The sequence below is a fragment of the Zalophus californianus genome, chromosome 10 (assembly GCF_009762305.2).
Source record: "Zalophus californianus isolate mZalCal1 chromosome 10, mZalCal1.pri.v2, whole genome shotgun sequence".
Taxonomy (NCBI): Eukaryota; Metazoa; Chordata; class Mammalia; order Carnivora; family Otariidae; genus Zalophus; species Zalophus californianus.
The window spans coordinates 48,028,513-48,052,527 of NC_045604.1; the positions used below are offsets into that span (position 1 = coordinate 48,028,513).

At 41.8% G+C, this 24,015-nt stretch overlaps 1 protein-coding gene across 6 annotated transcripts in view; it reads right to left on the reverse strand.

The window, feature by feature from the left end:
* Positions 1–2,287: 2,287 nt before the first annotated feature.
* AXDND1 (axonemal dynein light chain domain containing 1) overlaps positions 2,288–24,015 on the reverse strand; it is a 103,370-nt gene continuing 81,642 nt past the window's right edge. For all 6 annotated transcript variants that reach the window (XM_027610215.2, XM_027610214.2, XM_027610213.2 and 3 more), the window contains 5 exons: positions 21,238–21,342; positions 19,230–19,334; positions 13,378–13,460; positions 12,226–12,479; positions 2,288–3,423 (listed from right to left, as the gene is read on the reverse strand). In XM_027610215.2, coding sequence (XP_027466016.1) covers positions 3,350–3,423; positions 12,226–12,479; positions 13,378–13,460; positions 19,230–19,334; positions 21,238–21,342 — 621 coding nt within the window. In that variant the 3' untranslated portion in view covers positions 2,288–3,349. The remainder of the gene's footprint in view (positions 3,424–12,225; positions 12,480–13,377; positions 13,461–19,229; positions 19,335–21,237; positions 21,343–24,015) is intronic.

Consider the following 24,015-nt stretch of genomic DNA (forward strand, 5'->3'; position numbering starts at 1 on the left):
GGACAAGTTGGACAGTATAATCCAAAACTAAGATGTGTACTAGGGAAGTTTTTCTCTGGAAATTTAATATTAATAGAGCAGTCTATGAGGGTTCTGATGTCTCTAGAATTTTGGCTTGTGTGTCAGTGCATTTGCTCAGTGGTTGAGCTGAGCAGTAAGCAGAGGATACAGAAATCAAATGCTTTAAAAAGAGGGGTCATCAACTGCACATCCAGCTTTTTCTGACTTGGAGAGGCAATACAGCCCTGTAACTGCAAGCGTGGGTTCAGCCCCTAGACGTCACTCACTCCAGCACTCACTAGATGTGAAACCTTAAACATGCTACCTAGCCTGACAGGAATGGGGATAAAAGTATAACCCACATGACAGAGTTGTTGTGATTACATGAGATAACATATGAAGTGCTTAGTACAGTGCTTACTCAAAGTAAATCCTCAGGAAATGACTACTACTGTTTTTCTGATTTTACCCCAGTACCTCTAAATGGCAGCGATCTAGCTGTATCCAAATAGAAGCCTGGCCCCCTACACAGCTTACCCCCATGCTTCAAAGGTTGCCCTGGTGGCCAGCAGCTCCTGCGCCCAGGGTGGTTGTTCTTGGACAGGACCAGGTTAAGAACTGGCACATGGGGTCTCTTGTGTTAGAATCCCACCCCAGTATTTCAAGCATTTGTTTTAAAGGTGCACAGCTCTTCCAGAGGTCCGCCTTTGCACATCTGAGCAGAGCGGCTGGTCTCACTTCGCACAAGCAGGACAGCTTCCCCTGGCAGCCCAGCCACCAGGCATGTGCAGCAAGCACCACTCCCTCCACTCGGCTTGGGAGCCTACCGCAGGGTCACTGGGGAAAGCATGGCAAGGTCTCGAGGACTATCTCAAACTTCCCATGAATCAGCTGCTTGGGAAAGCAGAGCTGCCTGGGCTAACTTTCAGGGAGCACCAGTGCAGACACCTTTCCTGTAGCATCCCTCCTTTTAAAACCACCTAACATCTGTTATGCCCTCCTACCACCACCCTTATTTTCTTCTGGGCATTTCCTTTGCCCACACTGTGTTCTGGTTTGGTGGAATAGTAGAGCGAGGTGTCCTTCCTTCCCTCGAAGGCAGCTAGAGATCCCTGACACCCTCTCACCATCACTGGTATATCCATGGGGTGGTTTGTGACCCTAGGGCAGCCCTTCCTTCTCTCAGGACTTTAAAACTTTAGCAAAAAAATCTAAAGACAGAAGAAAAGATTGGAGTTCATTTGGTGGTAACAACTAGGGGAGACGGTGGAGCAATTCTTGCTCCTGAAATCTAAAACTATCTGGTCCCATCTGTTCCTAGCCTGGCTCTTTAAGACTTCCCTTCAGTGGCGCCTGGGTGACTCAGTTGGTTAAGCATCTGCCTTTGGCTCAGGTCATGATCCCAGCATCCTGGGATTGAGCCCTATGTCAGGCTCCTCACTCAGCAGGGAGTCTGCTTCTCCCTTTCCCTCTCTGCCTGCCGCTCCCCCTGCTTATGCTCTTTCTTTCTCTCTCAAAAAAAAAAAAAAAAAAAAGACTTCCCCTTCAACCCCCTGAGCTCCCCGACACACTTTCAATAAATTAGCCTTCTATGTGTGTTTGCAAGAGTGGGTTTCTCTGGCTCACAACCAAACCACCTAACTAGGTGCCAAACATCTCATCCTAATTGTAGTGGCAGCAGGCTTAACTCTGGCCTTTAGAGACTGAGCTGTCCACCCGATGGAGCTGCCACGTTCTGAGGGGCAAGGTTCTCATGTTCAGGGAGAGGGGCTGATTTGTATGGAAATGACCACTCATTCCTGCAAAGTGGGAAATCAATTAAGAAGTATTCGGAGGGGCACCTGGGTGGCTCAGTTGGTTAAGTGTCTGCCTTCGGCTCAGGTCATGATCCCAGGGTCCTGGGATCGAGTCCCGATCAGGCTCCCTGCTCTGTGGGGAGCCTGCCGCTCCCCCTGCTTGTGCTCTCTCTGACAAATAAATAAAATCTTAAAAAAAAAAAAAAAAGAAGCAGCAGCAGCATCAGCATTCGGAAATCCCACCAAAAAGCCTCCAAATTTTCTAGGATCACCTAAGAATCTCTTTGGGAAAGGGTAGGGCTGGCTATGCCCCAGCAAGCGAGAACTGTAAGCGGGGGCCAAGAGCGGCGGCTCTGGCTGTCAGCTAGGCCACGAGCACAGCCGACTGTCTGAAGTCAGGTTTCTTTGCTCAGACTTCAAGAGTCATCCAGTGGGCTCAGGTGGACAGACCCTAAGCATTTTTGAAACCCATCCTATACCTACTTTGATGATGGCAGAGGCAGGCCTGGCCAGGGACTGGGCTAAAAAAAGACTGGGGACTCTGAGTCACAGGGTTTCTGAGGCTTAGGGAACAGGCAAGGGTCTAAAATTCAGAGATAAATCCAAAGGAACAGCAAATATGTGAGCCAAAGCAGGTGCATAGGTATTTGGAGCCAGAGATCAGAGCAAATGCAAGTGTGCCGGGAGCAGTAAGGTAGGAGGGGGTCCTTGCCAAGTGCTTGCCCCAAATGTCCATTTGTCACTCGCAACTTATTTTTGCAGGTTAGTCCATCTCTAGTGCCTCAGTGGATATGGGGTCATGAACAGAGCAGACAAGTGAGGCTATCAAAGCGAAAAATGGTGATTCTGGGTGAATCTTCAGCAGCATTCCTAAATTTCAGTACAATCTTCCATCCTTTCCCTGTGAAGGAAACCATCTGAGCAGTGGCCTGGTGGCCCATCACCACTGTCAAACATCCAGACACAGGTCCAGTAAGCAGGGGGCTCTGACACCCATCAGTTCTGTGACCTTGGGGAGTCTTATAACCATTTGGGGGGGCCTCAGTTTAATCTTCTGAGAAATGGGATAATAACAGCATCTCCCCCACCTATTTTGTAGAGTTATTGTGAAAATCAAATAAATCATAAAAATGCCTGAAATCATAAGAAATCTGAAAATGCTGCCAAAACCCAAGAGCATTATCAGGCTCCTCTCTTTTAAATTGAAAAAAAAAAAATGCTTTGTATTTTGCCACTCTTCTCTGCAGAGTTCAGAATCTTCAAAAAGCATTATTTGCTTGACAAGAACTGACACTTTTCACAGACCTCTATTAGGAAATCATTTGAAGAGGCCAGCAAACTTTGGCACAAGCTTTTTTTAATCTGGGAGATGAACTAATGCACTTATTCCCTACAGCTTTCACTGTGACTTTTAAAAAGAAAATGTTCTTGGGTTGTATGTCATGACTTTTCTAGTAGCTGTTGCACAGGGAGTCTCTACAGTTGAGCTACAGCTAAGTAGCACACAGAGATCAGTGAGGGGAGCCCAGCTGAAGCCCAGCACCCTAAGGATGCTACTTGGACTTGGTCTTGGATTTAGTCCGGGGTCTGGGTTTAGCGTTGAGAGGACCTTCCTTGCACTGTACCTCTGAAAAGTCAAAAAAAAAAAAAAAAAATCAGAGTATTGTAGTAACAATATCTAATATTTACTAAGGACTTTTAACTTTACAAAGCTTTTTAAAAATTCCATTCTGGGGCGCCTGGGTGGCTCAGTTCGTTAAGCAACTGCTGTCGGCTCAGGTCATGATCCTGGAGTCCCGGGATCAAGTCCCACATCGGGCTCCCTGCTCAGCAGGGAGTCTGCTTCTCCCTCTGACCCTCCCCCCCCTTGTGCTCTCTCTCTCTCTCTCTCTCTCATTCTCTCTCTCTCAAATAAATAAAATCTTTAAAAAAAAAAAATTCCATTCTGCCTAACTCCCAAGCTACAAACAGGCAGTATGCCCAAAATTTGACTCTAAGTTGGTTACTGGGATTCAGAATGCATTTTCCCAAAGTTAAAGTGTAATCAGTTAGTTACCTGAGTTCTGGGTCCTGGAAAAGAGGACTATATGATCAAGGAGAATAGAGAAACAGAAAGAACATTTCCGCCTTCCTTCCTATACATATCCCAAGCTTGGCGGAAACAAAACAATTCAAATAGAGCTAGTATCCAAAGTCCTCCCACACCCATTCCTGCACTCCTGTTCTGTCTCCTGTGCACAGACCCAATTCAGGCCCAGCCCTCAGGATGGAGGCAGGAGGCCTCTCGCCATCAAGCCGGCTCTCCTTGGCTGCTCCATGACACCAAGCTTCTCACTTTGAATCCTTCTGACTGGCTGCTGCCACCTCCATCCCACACTTGGTCATCTTGTTCATGCCCTTGTCTTGCTCTTAGTGTCTCTCCCGGGTCCTAGCTCCTAACTGTAGGCTTCACTGAGATTAGAGCCTAAGCCACTATTCATCTTCATAAACTTCCCTCTCAATTCCTGTCTTCATTCACAGCTCAGAGCACAATGATTTGCTAATTATTAAAAAGACTGACACAAAAACAAAAATAAATATGTCTTCTGCTCCGTCCAGATCTTCCCCCTGTCCTACATCCACAAGCCTCCCTCCTTTACCATATATAACTGTCCATTCTTCACTGCACAACTCTAGAGGGAAACGTGATCTCATGCTCTAAGTCACACAAATATGATGCTGCATATGCCATAGGAATCTCATATTGCTCTGGAGGGTCTGCATTTTTCAAAGGAGCTGCCTGCAAACCCTAAGGAATGTCCAACTTATAGATCTTTCTGGGGAAAACGTTCAGGTCTCCTACATGGCATGTGAAGGGCTTGGCTTAGGAGCCGATTCCCCTAAGCTTTGCAGAGCCTCTCCTCCTCCACCTGTGAGCCCCCGGGAATGACTCTGAGGGAGTATTTGGAAGGAGGGCAAAGGGTGGCTATGTTTGTGTAGGCAATTGTATATATAGATTGGGGACTAACTGTATACAGTTATCCTCTACTTAAAATTATTAATACTTTTCATTCTGGATTTAACCTCATCCCCAAGATCTTTATGGAAATGGAAGAAAATAACATCACTCATTCCATACTGAGCTAACCTCTCCAGTTTAACATGCAGGTCTTTTGCATGGTTTGCATATTTATTTTTCTGTAATCTGGAAAAAGTCTAGTTTTCAAACCATCAGGATAAAATTACAGTGTAAGATGAAAATGTTTTAATCCACAAAAACTATCTCCCATATATTCAAACCTAAAGCTAAAGGATTGTCACACTTGGAATAATTAGCGTCTTACCAGTTGAGAGGTAACAGGAGGAGAGAAAATGAGCTCAGTCTGGTGACAGTACAAACACAATGTACCTGGGTGGGAGACTGTGGGACACTGGCTAACCAACCGCTTTGGCTGGGGGCATAGGTGAAAATAGGGATGAGAAAGAGACAGAAGTCACGATCCTCCCTATCCTATCCCTTGCACCAGGAATTGTCCTCGAACACACCAAAGGGTGAAGGTGAGAGCAAAAATCAAAAACTAGCCTCCAATCCTGGGGTTTACTGAGAACTGCCTGAGGGCAGGTTATTGCACTAATTAGAGATAAGAAAATAAAGAGTTAAATTCCTTTTCCTGTAGAATAATGAAATAATGATTATTTTCATCATAGAAAATCAAACAAGTACCAAAAACCAAAGTCAAAATTCACCACAAACCTCCATCAACCAGAGACAATGTCTATCAATATTTGGATACAATTTCCTTCTTGGTCTTTTTTCTAGCTTTATAAACGTGTGTTTTCTTGCATTTGATATTCAAACATAAGAATTTCCAGGACACCTGGGTGGCGCAGTCAGTTAAGCATCTGACTTTTGGTTTCGGCTCAGGGCTCAAGTCGTGACCTCAGGGTCATGAGATCAAGCCCTGCATCAGGCTCTGCACCCAGCGTGGAGTTTGCTTGGGTTTCTCTCTCCCTCTGCCCCTCCCCCTGCTCATTCTCACTTCTCTCTCTCTCTCTCTAAAATAAATTTTAAAAAAGAATTTCCCGGGGCACCTGTGTAGGTCAGTTGGTTAATCGTCTGCCTTCAGCTCAGGTCATGATCCCAGAGTTCTGGGATTGAGCCCCGCATCAGGCTCCCTGCTCAGCAGGGAGTCTGCTTCTCCATCTGCCCGTCACCCCACTCATGCTCTCTCTCTCAAATAGATAAAATCTTTTTAAAAAACTTCCATGTCATTATAAACCATTTTAATAGTGGTATACTATTCAAGTATATTAGTATAACATAATTTAACTTTTCTTCCATGATTGGAGAGGTAGGTTGCCTCTATTATATACAGTGATACATTGAACATCTTTGTGCATTAATCTTTTTTTCTGTATTTAGGATTATTTCCTTGGCCTAGATCCTCAAGAATAAAATTATTAGGTCAAAGTATATGCATGTATTTAAGGGATATCTATACATACTCTCAAATTATTTTCTGAAAAAGTTACATGTCTGTCCACCCACAAGTATTATCTGTAAAACAAACGAGTTTGCCCCTTGTGACCAGCACTATATTCTTTCATTTTTAAAAATCTTTGCCAGTTTTACACTGATCTATGCACTAGCCTAATCATATTTGATCATATTCTGCTTTTTTTGTATTGTTCTGTTTTTGTTTTTATCTTTTTTTTTCTTTTTTTTTTTTCTCTTTCTTTTTTCTTTCTTTCCCTTTCTTTTCCCCTGGTTTCAGGTCTTTTCTGATTTGTATACAGTATATTTGCTGGGGACGTTGTTAACCTGTTAGCATTTTGTTCTCTCATTCATCTATTCTCCTCTGGACAAAATGACAAGACGAAAAAAATCACCTCAGCAAAAAGAACAAGAGGTAGTACCGTCAGCCAGGGACCTACTCAATACAGACATTAGTACGATGTCAGACCTAGAGTTCAGAATCATGACTTTAAAGATACTAGCTGGGCTTGAAAAAAGCATGGAAGTTATTAGAGAAACCCTTTCTGGAGAAATAAAAGAACTAAAATCTAACCAAGTCGAAATCAAAAAGGCTATTGATGAGGTGCAATCAAAAATGGGGGCACTAACTGCTAGGATAAATGAGGCAGAAGAGAGAATCAGCAATATAGAAGACCAAATGATGGAAAATAAAGAGAGATAAACAACTACAGGATCACGAGGGCAGAATTCGAAAGATAAGTGATACGATAAGATGAAACATTAGAATAATTGGGATCCCAGAAGAAGAAGAGAGAGAGAGAGGGGCAGAAGGTATATTGGAGCAAATAATAGGAGAGAACTTCCCTAATGTGGGGAAGGAAACAGGCATCAAAATCCAGGAGGCACAGAGAACCCCTCTCAAAATCAATAATAATAGGTCAACACCCTGACATCTAATAGTAAAACTTATGAGTCTCAGAGACAAAGAGAAAATCCTGAAAGCAGCTCGGGAGAAGAGATATGTAACCTACAATGGTAGAAATATTAGATTGGCAACAGACCTATCCACAGACCTGGCAGGCCAGAAAGGACTGGCATGATATCTTCAGAGCACTAAACGAGAAAAATATGCAGCCAAGAATACTATATCCACCTAGGCTGTCATTGAAAATAGAAGGAGAGATAAAAAGCTTCCAGGACAAACAAAAACTAAAGGAATTTGCAAACACGAAACCAGCCCTCCAAGAGATATTGAAAGGGGTCCTCTAAGCAAAGAGAGAGCCTAAAAGCAGCATAGATCAGAAAGGAACACAGACAATATACAGTAACAGTCACCTTACAGGCAATACAATGGCATTAAATTCATACCTTTCAATAGTTACCCTGAATGTAAATGGGCTAAATGCCCCAATCAAAAGACACAGGCTATTAGATTGGATTAAAAAACAAGACCCATCAATATGCTGTCTGCAAGAGACTCATTTTAGACCCAAAGACACCCCCACATTGAAAGTGAGGGGGTGGAAAACCATTTACCATGCTAATGGACACCAAAAGAAAGCTGGGGTGGCAATCCTTCTATCAGACAAATTAGATTTTAAAACAAAGACTGTAATAAGAGATGAAGAAGGACACTCTATCCTACTTAAAGGGTCTATCCAACAAGAAGATCTAACAATTGTAAATATCTATGCCCCGAACATGGGAGCAGCCAATTATATAAGGCAATTAATAACAAAAGCAAAGAAACACATTGACAACAATACAATAATAGTGGGGGACTTTAACACACCCCTCACTCAAATGGACAGATCATCTAAGCAAAAGATCAACAAGGAAATAAAGACTTGAAATGACACACTGGACCAAATGGGACTTCACAGACATATTCAGAATATTCCATCCCAAAGCAACGGAATACACATTCTTCTCTAGTGCCCATGGAACATTCTCCAGAATTAATCACATCCTAGGTCACAAATCAGGTCTCAACCGATACCAAAAGATTGGGATCATTCCCTGCATATTTTCAGACCACAATGCTTTGAAACTAGAACTCAATCACAAGAGGAAAATCGGAAGGAACTCAAATACATGGAGGCTAAAGAGCAACCTACTAAAGAATGAATGGGTCAACCAGGAAATTAAAGAAGAATTAAAAAAATTCATGGAAACCAATGAAAATGAAAACACAACTGTTCAAAATCTTTGGGATACAGCAAAGGCAGTCCTGAGAGGAAAGTATATAGCAATACAAGCCTTTCTCAAGAAACAAGAAAGGTCTCAAATACACAACCTAACCCTACACCTAAAGGAGCTGGAGAAAGAACAGCAAATAAAGCCTAAACCCAGCAGGAGAAGAGAAATCATAAAGATCAGAGCAGAAATCAATGAACTAGAAACCAAAAGAACAGTAGAACAGATCAACGAAACTAGGAGCTGGTTCTTTGAAAGAATTAACAAGATTGATAAACCCCTGGTCAGACTTATCAAAAAGAAAAGAGAAATGACCCAAATCAACAAAATCATGAATGAAAGAGGAAAGATCACACCAACACCAAAGAAATACAAACAATTATAAGAACATATTATGGGCAACTCTATGCCAGCAAATTAGATAACCTGGAAGAAATGGGTGCATTCCTAGAGATGTATCAACTACCAAAACTGAACCAGCAAGAAATAGAAAACCTGAACAGACCTATAGCCACTAAGGAAATTGAAGCAGTCATCAAAAATCTCCCAAGAAACAAAAGCCCAGGGCCAGATGGCTTCCCAGGGGAATTCTATCAGACATTTCAAGAAGAATTAATACCTATTCTCCTGAAACTGTTCCAAAAAATACAAATGGAAGGAAAACTTCCAAACTCATTTTATGAGACCAGCATTACCTTGATCCCAAAACCAAAGACCCCATCAAAAAGGAGAATTACAGACCAATATCCTTGATGAACATGGATGCAAAAATTCTCACCAAAATACTAGCCAATAGGATCCAACAGTACATTAAAAGGATTATTCACCACGACCAAGTGGGATTTATCCCTGGGCTGCAAGGATGGTTCAACAACCGCAAATCAATCAACGTGATACAATACATTAACAAAAGAAAGAACAAGAATCATATGATCCTCTCAATAGATGCAGAAAAAGCATCTGACAAAGTACAGCATCCTTTCTTGATCAAAACTCTTCAGACTATAGGGATAGAGGGTACATACCTCAATATCATAAAAGCCATCTATGAAAAACCTACAGAGAATATCATTCTCAATGGGGAAAAGCTGAGAGCTTCTCCCCTAAGGTCAGGAACGCGGCAGGGATGTCCACTATCACCACTGCTATTCAACATAGTATTAGAAGTCCTAGCCACAGCAATCAGACAACAAAAAGAAATCAAAGGCATCCAAATCGGCAAAGAGGAAGTCAAACTCTCACTCTTTGCAGATGATATGATACTGTATGTGGAAAACCCAAAAGACTCCACCCCAAAACTGCTAGAACTCATACAGGAATTCAGTAAAGTAGCAGGATATAAAATCAATGCACAGAAATCACTGGCATTCCTATACACCAACAACAAGACAGAAGAGAGACAAATCAAGGAGTCAATCCCATTTACAATTGCACCCAAAACCATAAGATACCTAGGAATAAATTTAACCAAAGAGGCAAAGGATCTGTACTCAGAAAACTATAAAATACTCATGAAAGAAATTGAAGAAGACACAAAGAAATGGAAAAACGTTCCATGCTTATGGATTGGGAGAACAAACATTGTGAAGATGTCAATGCTACCTAGAGCAATCTACACATTCAATGCAATCCCCATCAAAATACCATCCACTTTTTTCAAAGAAATGGAACAAATAATCCTAAAATTTGTATGGAACCAGAAGAGACCCCGAATAGCCAGAGGAATATTGAAAAAGAAAAGCAAAGCTGGTGGCATCACAATTCCGGACTTCCAGCTCTATTACAAAGCTGTCATCATCAAGACAGTATGGTACTGGCACAAAAACAGACACATAGATAAATGGAACAGAATCGAGAGCCCAGAAATGGACCCTCAACTCTATGGTCAACTTATCTTTGACAAAGCAGGAAAGAATGTCCAATGGAAAAAAGACAGTCTCTTCAACAAATGGTGTTGGGAAAATTGGACAGCCACATGCAGAAGAATGAAACTGGACCGTTTCCTTACACCACACACAAAAATAGACTCCAAATGGTTGAAAGACCTAAACGTGAGACAGGAGTCCATCAAAATCCTAAAGGAGAACACAGGCAGCAACCTCTTCGACCTCAGCCGCAGCAACTTCTTCCTAGAAATATTGCCAAAGGCAAGGGAAGCAAGGGCAAAAATGAACTACTGGGATTTCATCAAGATAAAAAGCTTTTGCACAGCAAAAGAAACAGTCCACAAAACCAAAAGACAACCGACAGAATGTGAGAAAATATTTGCAAATGACATATCAGATAAAGGGCTAGTATCCAAAATCTATAAAGAACTTATCAAACTCAACACCCAAAGAACAAATAATCCAATCAAGAAATGGGCAGAAGACATGAACAGACATTTTTCCAAAGAAGACATCCAAATGGCCAACAGACACATGAAAAAGTGCTCAACGTCGCTCGGCATCAGGAAAATCCAAATCAAAACCTCAATGAGATACCACCTCACACCAGTCAGAATGGCTAAAATTAACAAGTCAGGAAACGACAGATGTTGGCGGGGATGTGGAGAAAGGGGAACCCTCCTACACTGTTGGTGGGAATGCAAGCTGGTGCAACCCCTCTTGAAAACAGTATGGAGGTTCCTCAAACAGTTGAAAATAGAGCTACCATACGATCCAGCAATTGCACTCCTGGGTATTTACCCCAAAGATACAAATGTAGGGATCCGAAGGGGTACGTGCACCCCAATGTTTATAGCAGCAATGTCCACAATAGCCAAACTGTGGAAAGAGCCAAGACGTCCATCGACAGATGAATGGATAAAGAAAATGTGGTATATATACACAATGGAATATTATGCAGCCATCAAAAGGAATGAGATCTTCCATTTGCAATGACGTAGATGGAACTGAAGGGTGTTACGCTGAGTGAAATAAGTCAATCAGAGAAAGACATGTATCATATGACCTCACTGATATGAGGAATTCTTAATCTCAGGAAACAAACTGAGTGTTGCTGGAGTGGTGGGGAGTGGGAGGGATGGGGTGGCTGGGTGATAGACATTGGGGAGGGTATGTGCTATGGTGAGTGCTGTGAATTGTGCAAGACTGTTGAATCACAGATCTGTACTTCTGCAACAAATAATGTAACATATGTTAAGAAAAAAGAAAAAGAAGAAGATAGCAGGAGGGGAAGAATGAAGGGGAGTAAGTCAGAGGGGGAGACGAACCATGAGAGACGATGGACTCTGAAAAACAAACTGAGGGTTCTAGAGGGGAGGAGGGTAGGGGGATGGGTTAGCCTGGTGATGGGTATTCAAGAGGGCACATTCTGCATGGAGCACTGGGTGTTATGCACAAACAATGAATCATGGAACACTACATCAAAAACTAATGATGTAATATATGGTGATTAACATAATAAAAAATAAAAAAAACTAATGACGTAATATATGGTGATTAATATAACAATTAAAAAATTTTTAAAAAAGGAAGACACTTATACAATACAAAAGCATAATAATAAAAAAATCTTTGCCAGTTTTAGAAGCAAAACTTGTACTTTATGTTAGTTTCTTAGTCTACAATTGTTAGTCACTTGGTTTTCTTTTTGTGAGTTGTCTGAATAAGATAGTTATACAGTAGTTATACAGTTAAATGTATTTCCTATGAAAAATATGAACCAGTAAATCAGTATAAAGATATTAATATTCTTCTAAGATATTTGTGACCCAAACATGTTTTGTTTCATAAATATAACCTAAATAAAGCAAAATGAGAAAGCAAGCCTCACCTTTCTTTACAGATTTTGGGGAATGTTCTACTGGTCTGATTTCTTCGTTATTGTCATCTCCTTCATCTTCTCCATCTTCTCTTTCCCCTTCATTTTCTTCTTCTTCTCTTCCTTCAAACTCCTTCTCTCTAGACCTCATCAAAATAGCCTCTAATTCTCTCTCCAGTTCTTTATTTCTTATAAGGGTATAATGAAGTTTCTCATTTACATCCTCAAACTTCTCCTCTGCTTGTCTGGCTCTGCTTTCAACCTCTCTGATGGGGACAGAGTCCAGAGAAACACAACAAAATGGAAAGGTTTGAAAAAGTTATCTTTCAAATATAGAAACTTATTGTCTAGAAGAAGCAGTAGAATTAGCTAACTGCATCTGAAAGGTACAAATAAGGGAGGCAGCAGCATCAATCCTTAGGTGAGAACTGGGGTCCGGGATGCTACTTTGGATGGTAATGTCAGGGTCCGGGATGCTACTTTGGATGGTAATGTCAGCGTGGCTGTCATGCTGTGATTTAAGAATGCAATGTATTTATCAGCTCTGGGTGGAATCTGATCTTTGGGTATTTGGAATTCTCCATCAATAGGCAAGGAACCCCTTTTCAGGAGCTAATTTTGGCTTCTCTTCATTGATGTGATCCAACAAACTAAGTCCAGTAGTTTCCCTTCTTTGCCCAGGACCTCTAAAACCAGATCTTACAATCAAGAAAGCTAGTTTGAAATGTGCTTCTTACTTCCTAGAGGACCTGTTCTACGTCTACATGGCTCTGCCCTTCTCTTGGCATTCTCAACCATCTTAACTATACCGTCCTTCCTACTCTTCAGCGTATGAAGCATTCTTTCTTGAACAGAGTAGTTTCTCCTGGTTCCATTTACGTCTCTAGCTCATCTCTTAGAAACATACTGGATAGATCACTCCTAACACCCTATTCCCCACATACACACACTTTCACTTCCTCCATCTCCACTGTGGGTGAGGATGGATGTTCCTATGCAAGCAGTAGAATTCATTGCCTCCAGCAGAAGACTTGGAGATACCCATCCCACTAATAAGGATAAAAGAAGCAGAAGAAACAAAGGTAAGCCGAGAAGCATGGATTTTCCAGCCACACCTCCTGGCCAGCAATCTTTGTAATTACCATTGTGGTGCCTCATACTCACAATAACTTCTCCTGTGTGCGTTCAATTATAGCCATTGCTTCACGATACTTTGCGGCCAATGTACCTTGATTCGCTGATTCTCTCTGACAAAGGAAATATGCGTTATGAATGAACTGAGAGTCCCAACAGTTAATACTCTACTTCTTTAGGATGTTCTGGACCAAACCTTCCAGAATATTTTTTTCTACTATCCATATTTATAAAGTAGATGATTAAGCACAATCTTAACACCAAAAAAGAATAGGGACTACCTGTGGCCACATAGCATTCCAGCTTCCGAATTATTCCTGCTACGGGTGGATAAGATTTGATTAGAATTGTAAAAAAGCAGGGAAAACAATATCAATGAAAAGGAACAAGGAAGAAAAGGTTTAAAAATAAAGAGAATGGTAAACATGTTCCTGTAATAAATCAAGTTAATGATCAAAGAGATTGACTATATTTTTCTTAATAATTTACTTCACTAAGCTCTTAACATTGCAAAATCCAGTGAGATCTTTTAGTTCCTTAGGGAACTTCATAAATATCAAGGCAGTGAAAATATGAAGAAAAAACAACTCTCATTTATTTTGACTCTAAATACATTCTAGGAAAAAAGTTAAGAGGAAGGTAAAAGAAGGTATTTAGAAAACCAAAATTATAAGCATAGTTAAAAATAAATATACCATTTTCCCAGAACTGTGCACCTTTTTTTAAATTAAAGTATTGTTGACACACAATGTTACATTACTTTCAGGTGTACAGCATGCTGACTGGACAAATCTCAACATTACACTATGCTCACCACAAGTGTGGCTACCACCTGTCACCATAAGCACTATTACATGTCACTGGCTATATTCCCTATGCCCAGCGTTTCATCCCCATGATTTATTCATTCTGGTCACTGGAAGCCTGAACCTCCCACTCCCCTTCACCCCCTTTTTGCCCAGAACTGTGTTTAAAATCTCATCTATCCATGCTTCCCAACCTGAGGAATGTCAAACGTAAGCCCTACATTATAGATGGAAAGGGAGCTTAACCAACTGAGCCACCCAGGCGCCGATGGAAAGGGAGCTTAAAGAGGGTAGGCAGCCTGCCATCCTCACAGAAGGAAGGATCTAGTGGGTTAAAGCAAAACCCTCATCGAGGCCTCTTCGTTCTCAACCACACATCCCATTGCACTCTGCTAGCTTTTTCTAAAGGAAAACCAGAGAAAAGAGACTATGTTAAACATTTTCACTTTTACTCTCGCTCTTCTACTCTTTTCTTATTTCCCCAGTCACCTATTCTCCTCTTTCTGTTTTGCTCCCTTTTCTTGAGTAGCTGATTTGGAAAGTAAATGGCACTCACTGAGCCAAGATGTCCAACGACAGATGAATGGATAAAGAAGATGTGGTATATATACACAATGGAATATTACGCAGCCATCAAAAGGAATGAGATCTTGCCATTTGCAACTATGTGGATGGAACTGGAGGGCGTTATGCTGAGTGAAATAAGTCAATCAGAGAAAGACATGTATCATATGACCTCACTGATATGAGGAATTCTTAATCTCAGGAAACAAACAGAGTTGCTGGAGTGGTGGGGGGTGGGAGGGATGGGGTGGCTGGGTGATAGACACTGGGGAGGGTATGTGCTATGGTGAGTGCTGTGAATTGTGCAAGACTGATGAATCACAGATCTGTACCTCTGAAACCAATAATGCAATATATGTTAAGAAAAAAAAAAGAAGAAGATAGCAGGAGGGGAAGAATGAAGGGGAGTAAATCAGAGGGGGAGACGAACCATGAGGACGATGGACTCTGAAAAACAAACTGAGGGTTCTAGAGGGGAGGAGGGTGGGGGGATGGGTTAGCCTGGTGATGGGTATTGAAGAGGGCACGTTCTGCGTGGAGCACTGGGTGTTATGCACAGACAATGAATCATGGAACACTACATCAAAAACTAGTAATGTATGGTGATTAACATAACAATAAAAAATTTAAAGGGAAAATAAATGGCACTCACTGTCCAGCCGGGACCCGCAGCATGGGACCTGGCTGTGCCTAGGCTGCACACGCCACTCACTTAGTTGTTCTTTGAGCCCAAAAGAAAGGTTTTCAGAGAGAGGCTTCTAGAACTGGAATTCCACACATGGTTTACAGCTGTATGAAACAACTTGATAGGTAGAAACCAGAGTAAACCAAGACTGTACTCTGTATACACGTGAGCCTTCAGACTCCGCATTCGTTCAACAGATATACAGTGGACCCTGGAACTACATGGGTCTGAACTATGCGGGTCCACTTGTACATGGATTTTTTTACAGTCCACCACTGTAAATGTATTTTCTCTTCCTTATGATTTTCTTAATAACATTTCCTTTCCTCTAGCTTACTTCATTGTAAGAATACAGTATATAATACATTATATAATACATACAGAATGTGTGTTCAATGACTGTTTATGTTACCTGTAAGGCTTCTGGTCAACAGTGGGCTAGTGGTAGTTAACGTGGGCCTCATGGCCCTTGGCAGTAACGGCCTTGGACCTTCCTTGTTTGTGCCAATCTGCTGTAGCTTTGCACTTGGTCTCTGACTCCCATTCTGTCTTTGACCTTTTTGATCTTCCTCAGGTTTGACTCTACTTATGGGCTTCCAACTGGACAGTATCTCCAGTTTGGGTCTATCTCAGGGAGGATCTGGCCCCAGACCCAGCTCCTTGGGATCCAAGCACTGACATAGTGCCTCATCAGCTTTGGATGTGTTTTCTAGAACCACTAATTCCAACAGCCCTTCCCTGTTGCTGTTATAAAATGGGTAAATTAGTCGCTGCTCTGGTGTACGTACATAGTACAGTGAGAGGGAAACACAGATGTCGAAGGGCCCCCTTCAGCCCAATAACAGAAGGAAGGGCAGAAAGTCTAATCTTATGTTAAAAATACTGCTGATGCCCCCAAGTCTGGCCCCTGTTCATCCTTCCTCAGTTCACAGGTGATCCAGCAAATTCTCCCATCTCCCTCATACACTTATCACTCTTTATAGCCAGCCAGAATCTCTGGTGTGAAGATGAGCCTGAACGAGACTGTTTCTAATATCTTGCTTGTTGGGGTCGCTGAGCTGTGAGCAGCACTGCTCAGGCAGCCAAGCAGCGGCACTTGGAGGCCAGTGTAGCTCGGAGCCCTTTTGGTATTGCCTCCAAGAGAGCTGGTGGGTTGAGTCACCCCCTATTTCCTCCAGCCAGCTGAGATGTTACAGAATTCTGGCTGCTTGTCCTGCAGGAACAGTGTTGGAATGATTGCAATTCGGAGAGGGCCATAAGTGGTGCTGTACGACCAGGTTCCAGAACTGATTGAACTGGGCCACAGCTGAAGGCAGAGCAGCCTTCTCCCAGGAGGGGCAGTGGAAAAGTCGGTGCAGCTTAACAGGATCACTGAGTTCACCAGTGAATAGGGCCCAGTTCCAAATTGGGTGTGCCTGTTTCAGGCACAGCAGGCCATGTCATGTACACGGGGCCTGCTTTGAGTATACTCCTCAGGAATTCCCACAAAGCCCTAACTCCCAGCTAATTGAGGAGCATTTTGCATAGTGGATGATCCAGCCCCATTATGGTGGACACTAGGCATCAGGCAATGGTATGAATGAGGCCAAGCTATTAGTCTGCCCAAGCTGGTGGTGACTTACCACCGCTCCTGTTGAGATATCATTCATATCTCAACCCCCAGAAAAATTCCGTCCTGGAGTCACCTGCAGGAAGGGATAGTAAGAGTACCTGGAATCTCCATGCTCAGGTTCCTAGCTTCTCAGAGGTCTGGAGCTATTTCTTGCTAGAAACCTGGGACCCCTCTATCTCTTAGAGCTCTCCAGTTTCACAACTCAGTTCCCAGGGACATGACAAGTTATACCTGCACACCACAGGCTTTCTGCTTCCCGAGCCCTTCCTTTTTCCTTTCCCTCCCCAGTGTTAATCAAATGTACTGCCTCCTGGGAGTTGTGTTTTTAGACCAGCGGGAGAGAGTGCCGCTGCCTGAAAGGTCTGGTATCCCTGCAAAATGGTATTTATGTCCTTAGGACCAGAGGCTGTCTGTCAAAAAAATAAACAAATAAAGGGAAAAAAATGAGCAAACAAAAGCACAAGAAAAACTTACAATAAAAGTTTTGAAACCTTAAAGTGCCCTCAGAGAGCCCTAGGACTTCTGTGAATGACAAGTGCACAGAGCTCAGGCCCCCCCACACCCCGCTCCTCTTGGCCTGCAGCGCAGTCCAAATCAAGACAGCCCTTCCCCAGCCCCAACTTTGCCCCACATCTCTGACCTCACAAGCCAGTTCAAGGAATCTTCATTCTCTGGGCACCCATATCCCCAAATACCAACTTTGTCTCTGCTGGCCTAGCACAATTAGGTCCCTTCTGTTTGGGCACCCGGTGATCCCTTTCTGCCTGTGAGTGTTCAAGCTGCCATCCCATAGGATGAACGTGATTCTTCTTAACCTCCAGGAAGTCACAAGTAACTATATACCGGCTGCCATTTGGGTCCATGCCCCAGACCTTATGGTCACTGAGAACGTAAACAGTTCGATCATCAGTGATCTAGAGTAGCAGCATTAGCAAAATTCCAGAGCCCAGAGATAGAGTTTCTGGGCCACACTGTCCTCACGTCAGCTAGTCACGTGCTACCACACCACATCAGCTGGAAAGGCAGCATCCTGGAGCAGGAGGCTGCCACCATCAAAAACAAGCCACCTCTCCCCCTCACACGCACACACACACCTGGCTACAGGCTGTTTTCCTGCCAGCTTCCTGCCTGGCTTGAGGATCATCGGGGAGGTTTGACCCTGACTCCTTGCCTGGATGGCACAGCAGGAAAGGGCTTGGATGGGATTAGGGGCCGTTAAGCAGATTAAACGGTGCTACCCTTTATTTCCCTTTTCCTTACATGGCTCACGGCCTTGCTTACTCTTACCTCCTTGCCTCATCCAGTCTTAAAGACTGACAGATCAATATATTATATGAAAAACTTATTGAAAAGGCGTTACCTGGGGAGAACGTGATTGCAGCCCCTCTCAGCGCTACTCTCACTCCAGTTTGCAGCTCCCTGGACACACATTCCTGAAATCTGCGTCTCCTTTGGGCCACACCTCTGCCTCAGTCATCCTGCTGTGGTCCGCCGCTACCCTCCCTACGGCTCCCACCCCTCCACACGCCACTGCCTACTCAGGGGGATCAGATCTCTAACAGTGACATGGTTCTTAACTTTGGGGCTGAGAAATTTGACTAAGTCTATGGATTTCTGGCACACACACCCCCCCCCCCAAGGAAACGCACGGTATAAACATACATGCAAAATGCTATATACCATTTCAAGGGATTAATGGGGTCAAGGCATGACATCCTTTATAGAGAGGCATATCAATCTAGAACCGAAATCCAGGACTGACTTAAGTCTACCATAGTCCTAGAACTTTCTGTGGAAGAATTTTAAATCAGTTTTCCTGCTGAGTTTCTAAAGGTTTCCAATTTTCCAATAATTCTTGTGGTCAGAGGTATATGCTTATCGCAGCTCTCAATAGAGTCTGCTGAATGAATTTATTTAACAAATAGGTCAAATTTTTACTAAGATATTGTTAAATTAAGGAAGGCAATGAAATACTAATTTTAAAATGAGGTTTAAAGAAGAGAATGAGATGTTTTTTATAAAGTTAAGGTAAAAAACAAGAGTTTTCCAGAGATGATGCTGGGAAGAAAAAAAAATCTGAAAATGCATTATGTAGGAGCTCCTGGCCCTCCTGGAGCTAAAAGTTATGTTAAATCCATATCATTTCTACATTATGTTAAATTTCTTAGCTTTTTTCTCTGGTTTTGAATTTCCTACTTGTGTTTCAGATACATACCCAGGAAGAGAATATATTTGCTTCAAATAGAGGTTTAGAATGAATATTTTCATCTTTTTCAATTACTCGAATGAGTTTTTCCTCCTCCTTGGATGTTGAAGGCTTCTAGGGCACAGAAACACAAAGGACCTGTTAGCAAGCTGGTGTGTGACCCAGAGGCATGGCAACTTCCCTGGAGCAATGTCTGAAGCTTTAATCTTCAATTTACATTAGTCATTCAACAAGCATTTTCGAAGACTTACAGCAAACACTGTGAGAAATCAGTGGGGATGGGGAAGTGGAGACCAGGGTAAACAACAGTGAGAGAAACAAAGAGGATGTCTTCCAGACCCAGGAATTCACAGCACAGTAGGAGAGATGGACCAGAAAATAATTACAGTATGTATGATTGATGTTGGCAAAGAGGTATGTTCCAAAAGCTCTGTGCACCCAGAAAAGGGCCCTGAATTCTGCCTAGACACTCAGGGAAGTTATTACAGAGAAAGTGATATCTGAAGAGCGAACAAGACTTTGAAACATAGAGAGGAAAGGGCCAGAACTAAGGCCACAAGAGGAGGAAAAGAGGGAATGCATTACACATTTAAGAGGTACGATGGAATTTAGTGCCCAAATAACACTGTTTTCCATTTATTTTGTGCCTTCTATATGCCAAGCACTGTACCAAAATAAAACAGAAAATGCTGGTGAAAAGCAGCTTAGGTGTTGTACATTTTTCTTCTGCTGTCTAGTATGTACAGCGGGTCTAGAGGACCTAGGTCACAGCCTGGGATCATGCCAACATTTAAACTATTCACAGAGAAGAAACATCAGGGAAGTAAGTTAAGACAGTCTAGAGAGTGTTAGGTGATCCTGAGTTCTGAGAGCCAAGGACAATAGTAGTCAATCCAGGAATCAGCAAGGGCTCTTATGCCAGACTAATCTGGGTTTGAACACTGGTTCAACCACTTACAGCTTTCTGACTTAGGTTAAGTCAAGTCGACCTTTCTGAGCTTCAGTTTTCTTATCTGTAAAATGGGGCAATAATTTTTACCTTGAAATTGTGTGGTATAGACGAGAGGTAACACATGCAGAACATGTGCCTCACAGTAGGGACTCAATTACTGGTAGTTATCATTGTATTTTTAGGATTGTTAGTATTATTATAAGTACCCCAGGAAGGGTTTTATTACTACGAATGCCCCGCCGGCATACAGACAAGGTAAGGAAAAAGGAGGTGTGGAGATGGGTCTGGGAGAAGGGGGAAAGGCAGTCCAGAATGGGAACTGAAGAAGTGGACACAGGGGCGCCTGGGTGGCTCAGACAGCTGAGCATCTGACTCTTGATCTCAGCTCAGGTCTTCATCTCAGAGTCATGAGTTCGAGCCCCATGTTGGAATCTACTTAAAAAAAGAAAAAGAAGAAAAAGTAAATACATAGAGTTCAAATTACTATTTGAAAAATCTGGTAATGAAAGGACAAAGAAACAGCATCAGGATGAGAGGTAGATTGTGTAGGTAATAGGAGTACAGGTGTGAATGAGGCTGATGGGAAGTGACTAGATTTTGAAAAGGAAAAGGACACCCCCACCTTGGAAAATAGAGACAAGGGTGTCTCGGGTATGGTTAAATCTATATGAAGAAAGGAAGGGAGCTGGGGTGTTTATTCCAGATGACCTATTTCTATTTTCAATAGTACCTATATATATTCTTTTTTTAAAAAAGATTGTATTTATTTATTTATTTAGAGAATGCGAGCAAGGGGAGGGGCAGAGGGAGAAGGAAAGAGAAGAGAATCTCAAGCAGATTGCGCTGAGCGTGGAGCCCAACATGGGTCTTGATCTCATGACCCTGAGATCATGACCTGAGCTAAAATCAAGAGTTGGACGCTTAACCAACTGAGCCATCCAGGCACCTCAGTTATATATTCTTTATATATATATTCTTTATATATATATTCTTTAAAATATATATATATTTTATATTCTTTAAAAATATAAAGGGAAAGGAAAATATAATACTAAATCATCTTACCTCCTCTTCTTCCTTTTGCATCTTAAAATTATCCTCCATACTTTCTTCTTCCTCCTCTCTAAAAGGCCTGTCTATGTCAGGTTCAATTAATTCTTTTATAAAATCCTGTGAGATAAAACAATAGTACAATTATAGTTTAGTGTATATTAATAATTTTTAGGTATATTGATTATTCATTCAAAAATTTAATGAGCACTGATCTTGCAACTGGACACTGTGCTAGGGATAACGACAAAAAGGGTAATAAGAATAGCCCCTGTCCTGCTGTGACCCAGCAATTGTACTACTGGGTATTTACCCCAAAGATAATGATCTAAATTATCTAGTGAAAATTTAGTGATCCAAAGGGGCACCTGCACCCCAATGTTTATAACAGCAATGTCCATAATAGCCAAACTATGGGAAGAGCCCAGATGTCCATTGACAGATGAACGGATAAAGAAAATATGAGATACAGGTATATATATGTATATATATATATATAGAGAGAGAGAGAGAGAGAGAGAGAGAGAGGGAGGGAGAGAGAGAGAGAGAGAGAGAGAGGAATATTACAAGGCATCAAAAATGAAATCTTGCCATTTGCAACAACATGGATGGAACTAGAGGGTATTATGCTAAGGGAACTAAGTCAATCAGAGAAAGACAATTATCATATGATCTCACTGATAAGTCGAATTTAAGAAACAAAGCAGAGGAGCATAGGGGAAGAGAGGAAAAAATGAAACAAGATGAAACCAGAGAGGGAGAAAAACCATAAGAGACTCTTAATCATAGGAAACAAACTGAGGGTTGCTGGAGGGGAGGGGGGTAGGGGATGGGGTAACTGGGTGATGGACACTGGGGAGGGTATGTATTATAATGAGCACTGGGTATTATATAAAACTGATGAATCACAGACCTGTACCCCTGAAACAAACAATACATTGTAAGTTAATTAATTGAATTTAAATTAAAAAAAAAAAGAATAGCCCCTGTCTTAAGAAGCTTAACAATTTAGTGGACAAGAAAATGCTATGGATACATATAGGCACATGGTAGGAGCACCTAATCTATGGTAGCGGATGTGGTTGATAGAGAGGATTGGTCAGGAAGGTTTCCTGGAGGACATAATGTCTCAGTTTCTTCTAGTAGGACAGAAACTTAGGGGCAGATGGACAGGAGCACAGTCATAGAGGAAGGGCTAGAGTGTCATTCCAGGGAAACTGGATTTTATTCTGAAGGCAATGAAGTACTAATAAACTGACTGATCTGTTTTGCATTTTAAAACAATCACTCTAGCAGCAGGAGAGTAGATTTAAAGAGAAAGGAGAGAGGGAGGAAGAGCATGAAGGAGAAAAGGCAAGAGTAGAAAATGAGCAACATAGGGTTGCAGGAATGAAGAGGAGGAGAAGGATTCAAGAGATATTCAGGAGTTAACTCTTAGTGCTGGAGTGATTAGATCGATATGGGATGGCTAGGGAAAGGAAGCATCTTGAATGATACCTGGTGAACGGTTTAGGCCACTACATAGATGATAATGCCATTCACAGAGAAAATGAACAAAGTTGCATAAGCAGCTTTGGGAAAACAGATGAGTTCAGATGAGGCTATGTGACTTTAAGGTACCACTAATATATCTAAGTGGAAATATTCAGTAAGTAGCTAAATACACAGATCTAGAGTTTAGATGGAGGCATTTGGGCTAAAGATAATCATTTAACAGTTATTTGCATTTAGTTGAAGCCAAGAAAGTAAATTATATCACCAAAGGAGAAGTTGTGAAGTTGCTGGAGGATGAGGGCTTAGGACAGGAACTTAGTCACATACAGGAGTAGGGAAGAAAGACAAGTCTGCACAGAAGGCCAGAAGTTGTGTCAGAAGTCTGACAAAGCCACCAGGAAAGTCAAAAGAAGAGAAAGAAGGAGTCAACAGTGTTGAATACCTCAAATGAGTCTACACAAATACTGACTGAAAAATGTCCTTCAGTTTATTGCAATGACGTGTATAAAACAAGCTAATAATAAGTTCAATGTCCACAATAGGGAAATGCATAAATAAATTATGGTATAAACTGTAAGTCAGATGGTCCCTGACTTATGATGGTTTGAAAATTTTTTCAACTTTACAATGGTACAAAAATGATCCACATTCAGTAGAAGCTGTCATTTGAATTTTGAATTTTAATCTTTTCCCAACCCAATACATGGTTCAACTCTCTTTCATCATTCTGGGCAGCGGGAGTGACCCACAGCCTCTAGTCAGCCTCATGATCACAAAAGTAATCAACCGATACACTTACAACCATTCTGTTTTTCACTTTCAATATAGTATTCAATAAATTACATGAGATATTCAGGGGCACCTGCATGACTCAGTTGAGCGTGGACTCTTGGTTTCCACTCAGGTCATGACCTCAGGGGTCTTAGGGTCGGGCTCCACACTCAGCAGTGAGTCTGTTTGAAAGATTCTCTCCCTCTGCCTCTCCTCCCCTCAAATAAATTTTTTAAATGAACAAAAAAATAAATTACATGAGATATTTAACATTTTCTTATAAAATGGGCTTTGTGTTAGATGATTTTACCCAACTGTAAGGCTAATGTAAGTGTTCAAAGCACGTTGAAGATAGGCCAGGCTAAGCTATGATGTTGGGTAGGTTAAATGTATTAAATACATTTCGACTTATAATATTTTCAACTTACAATGGGTTTATTGGGACAAAACCCCAACATAAGTCAAGGAAGATCTGTATTTTGCTACTATAAATAATGCTGTATTTAGCATTCTTTTTTATTTATCTCT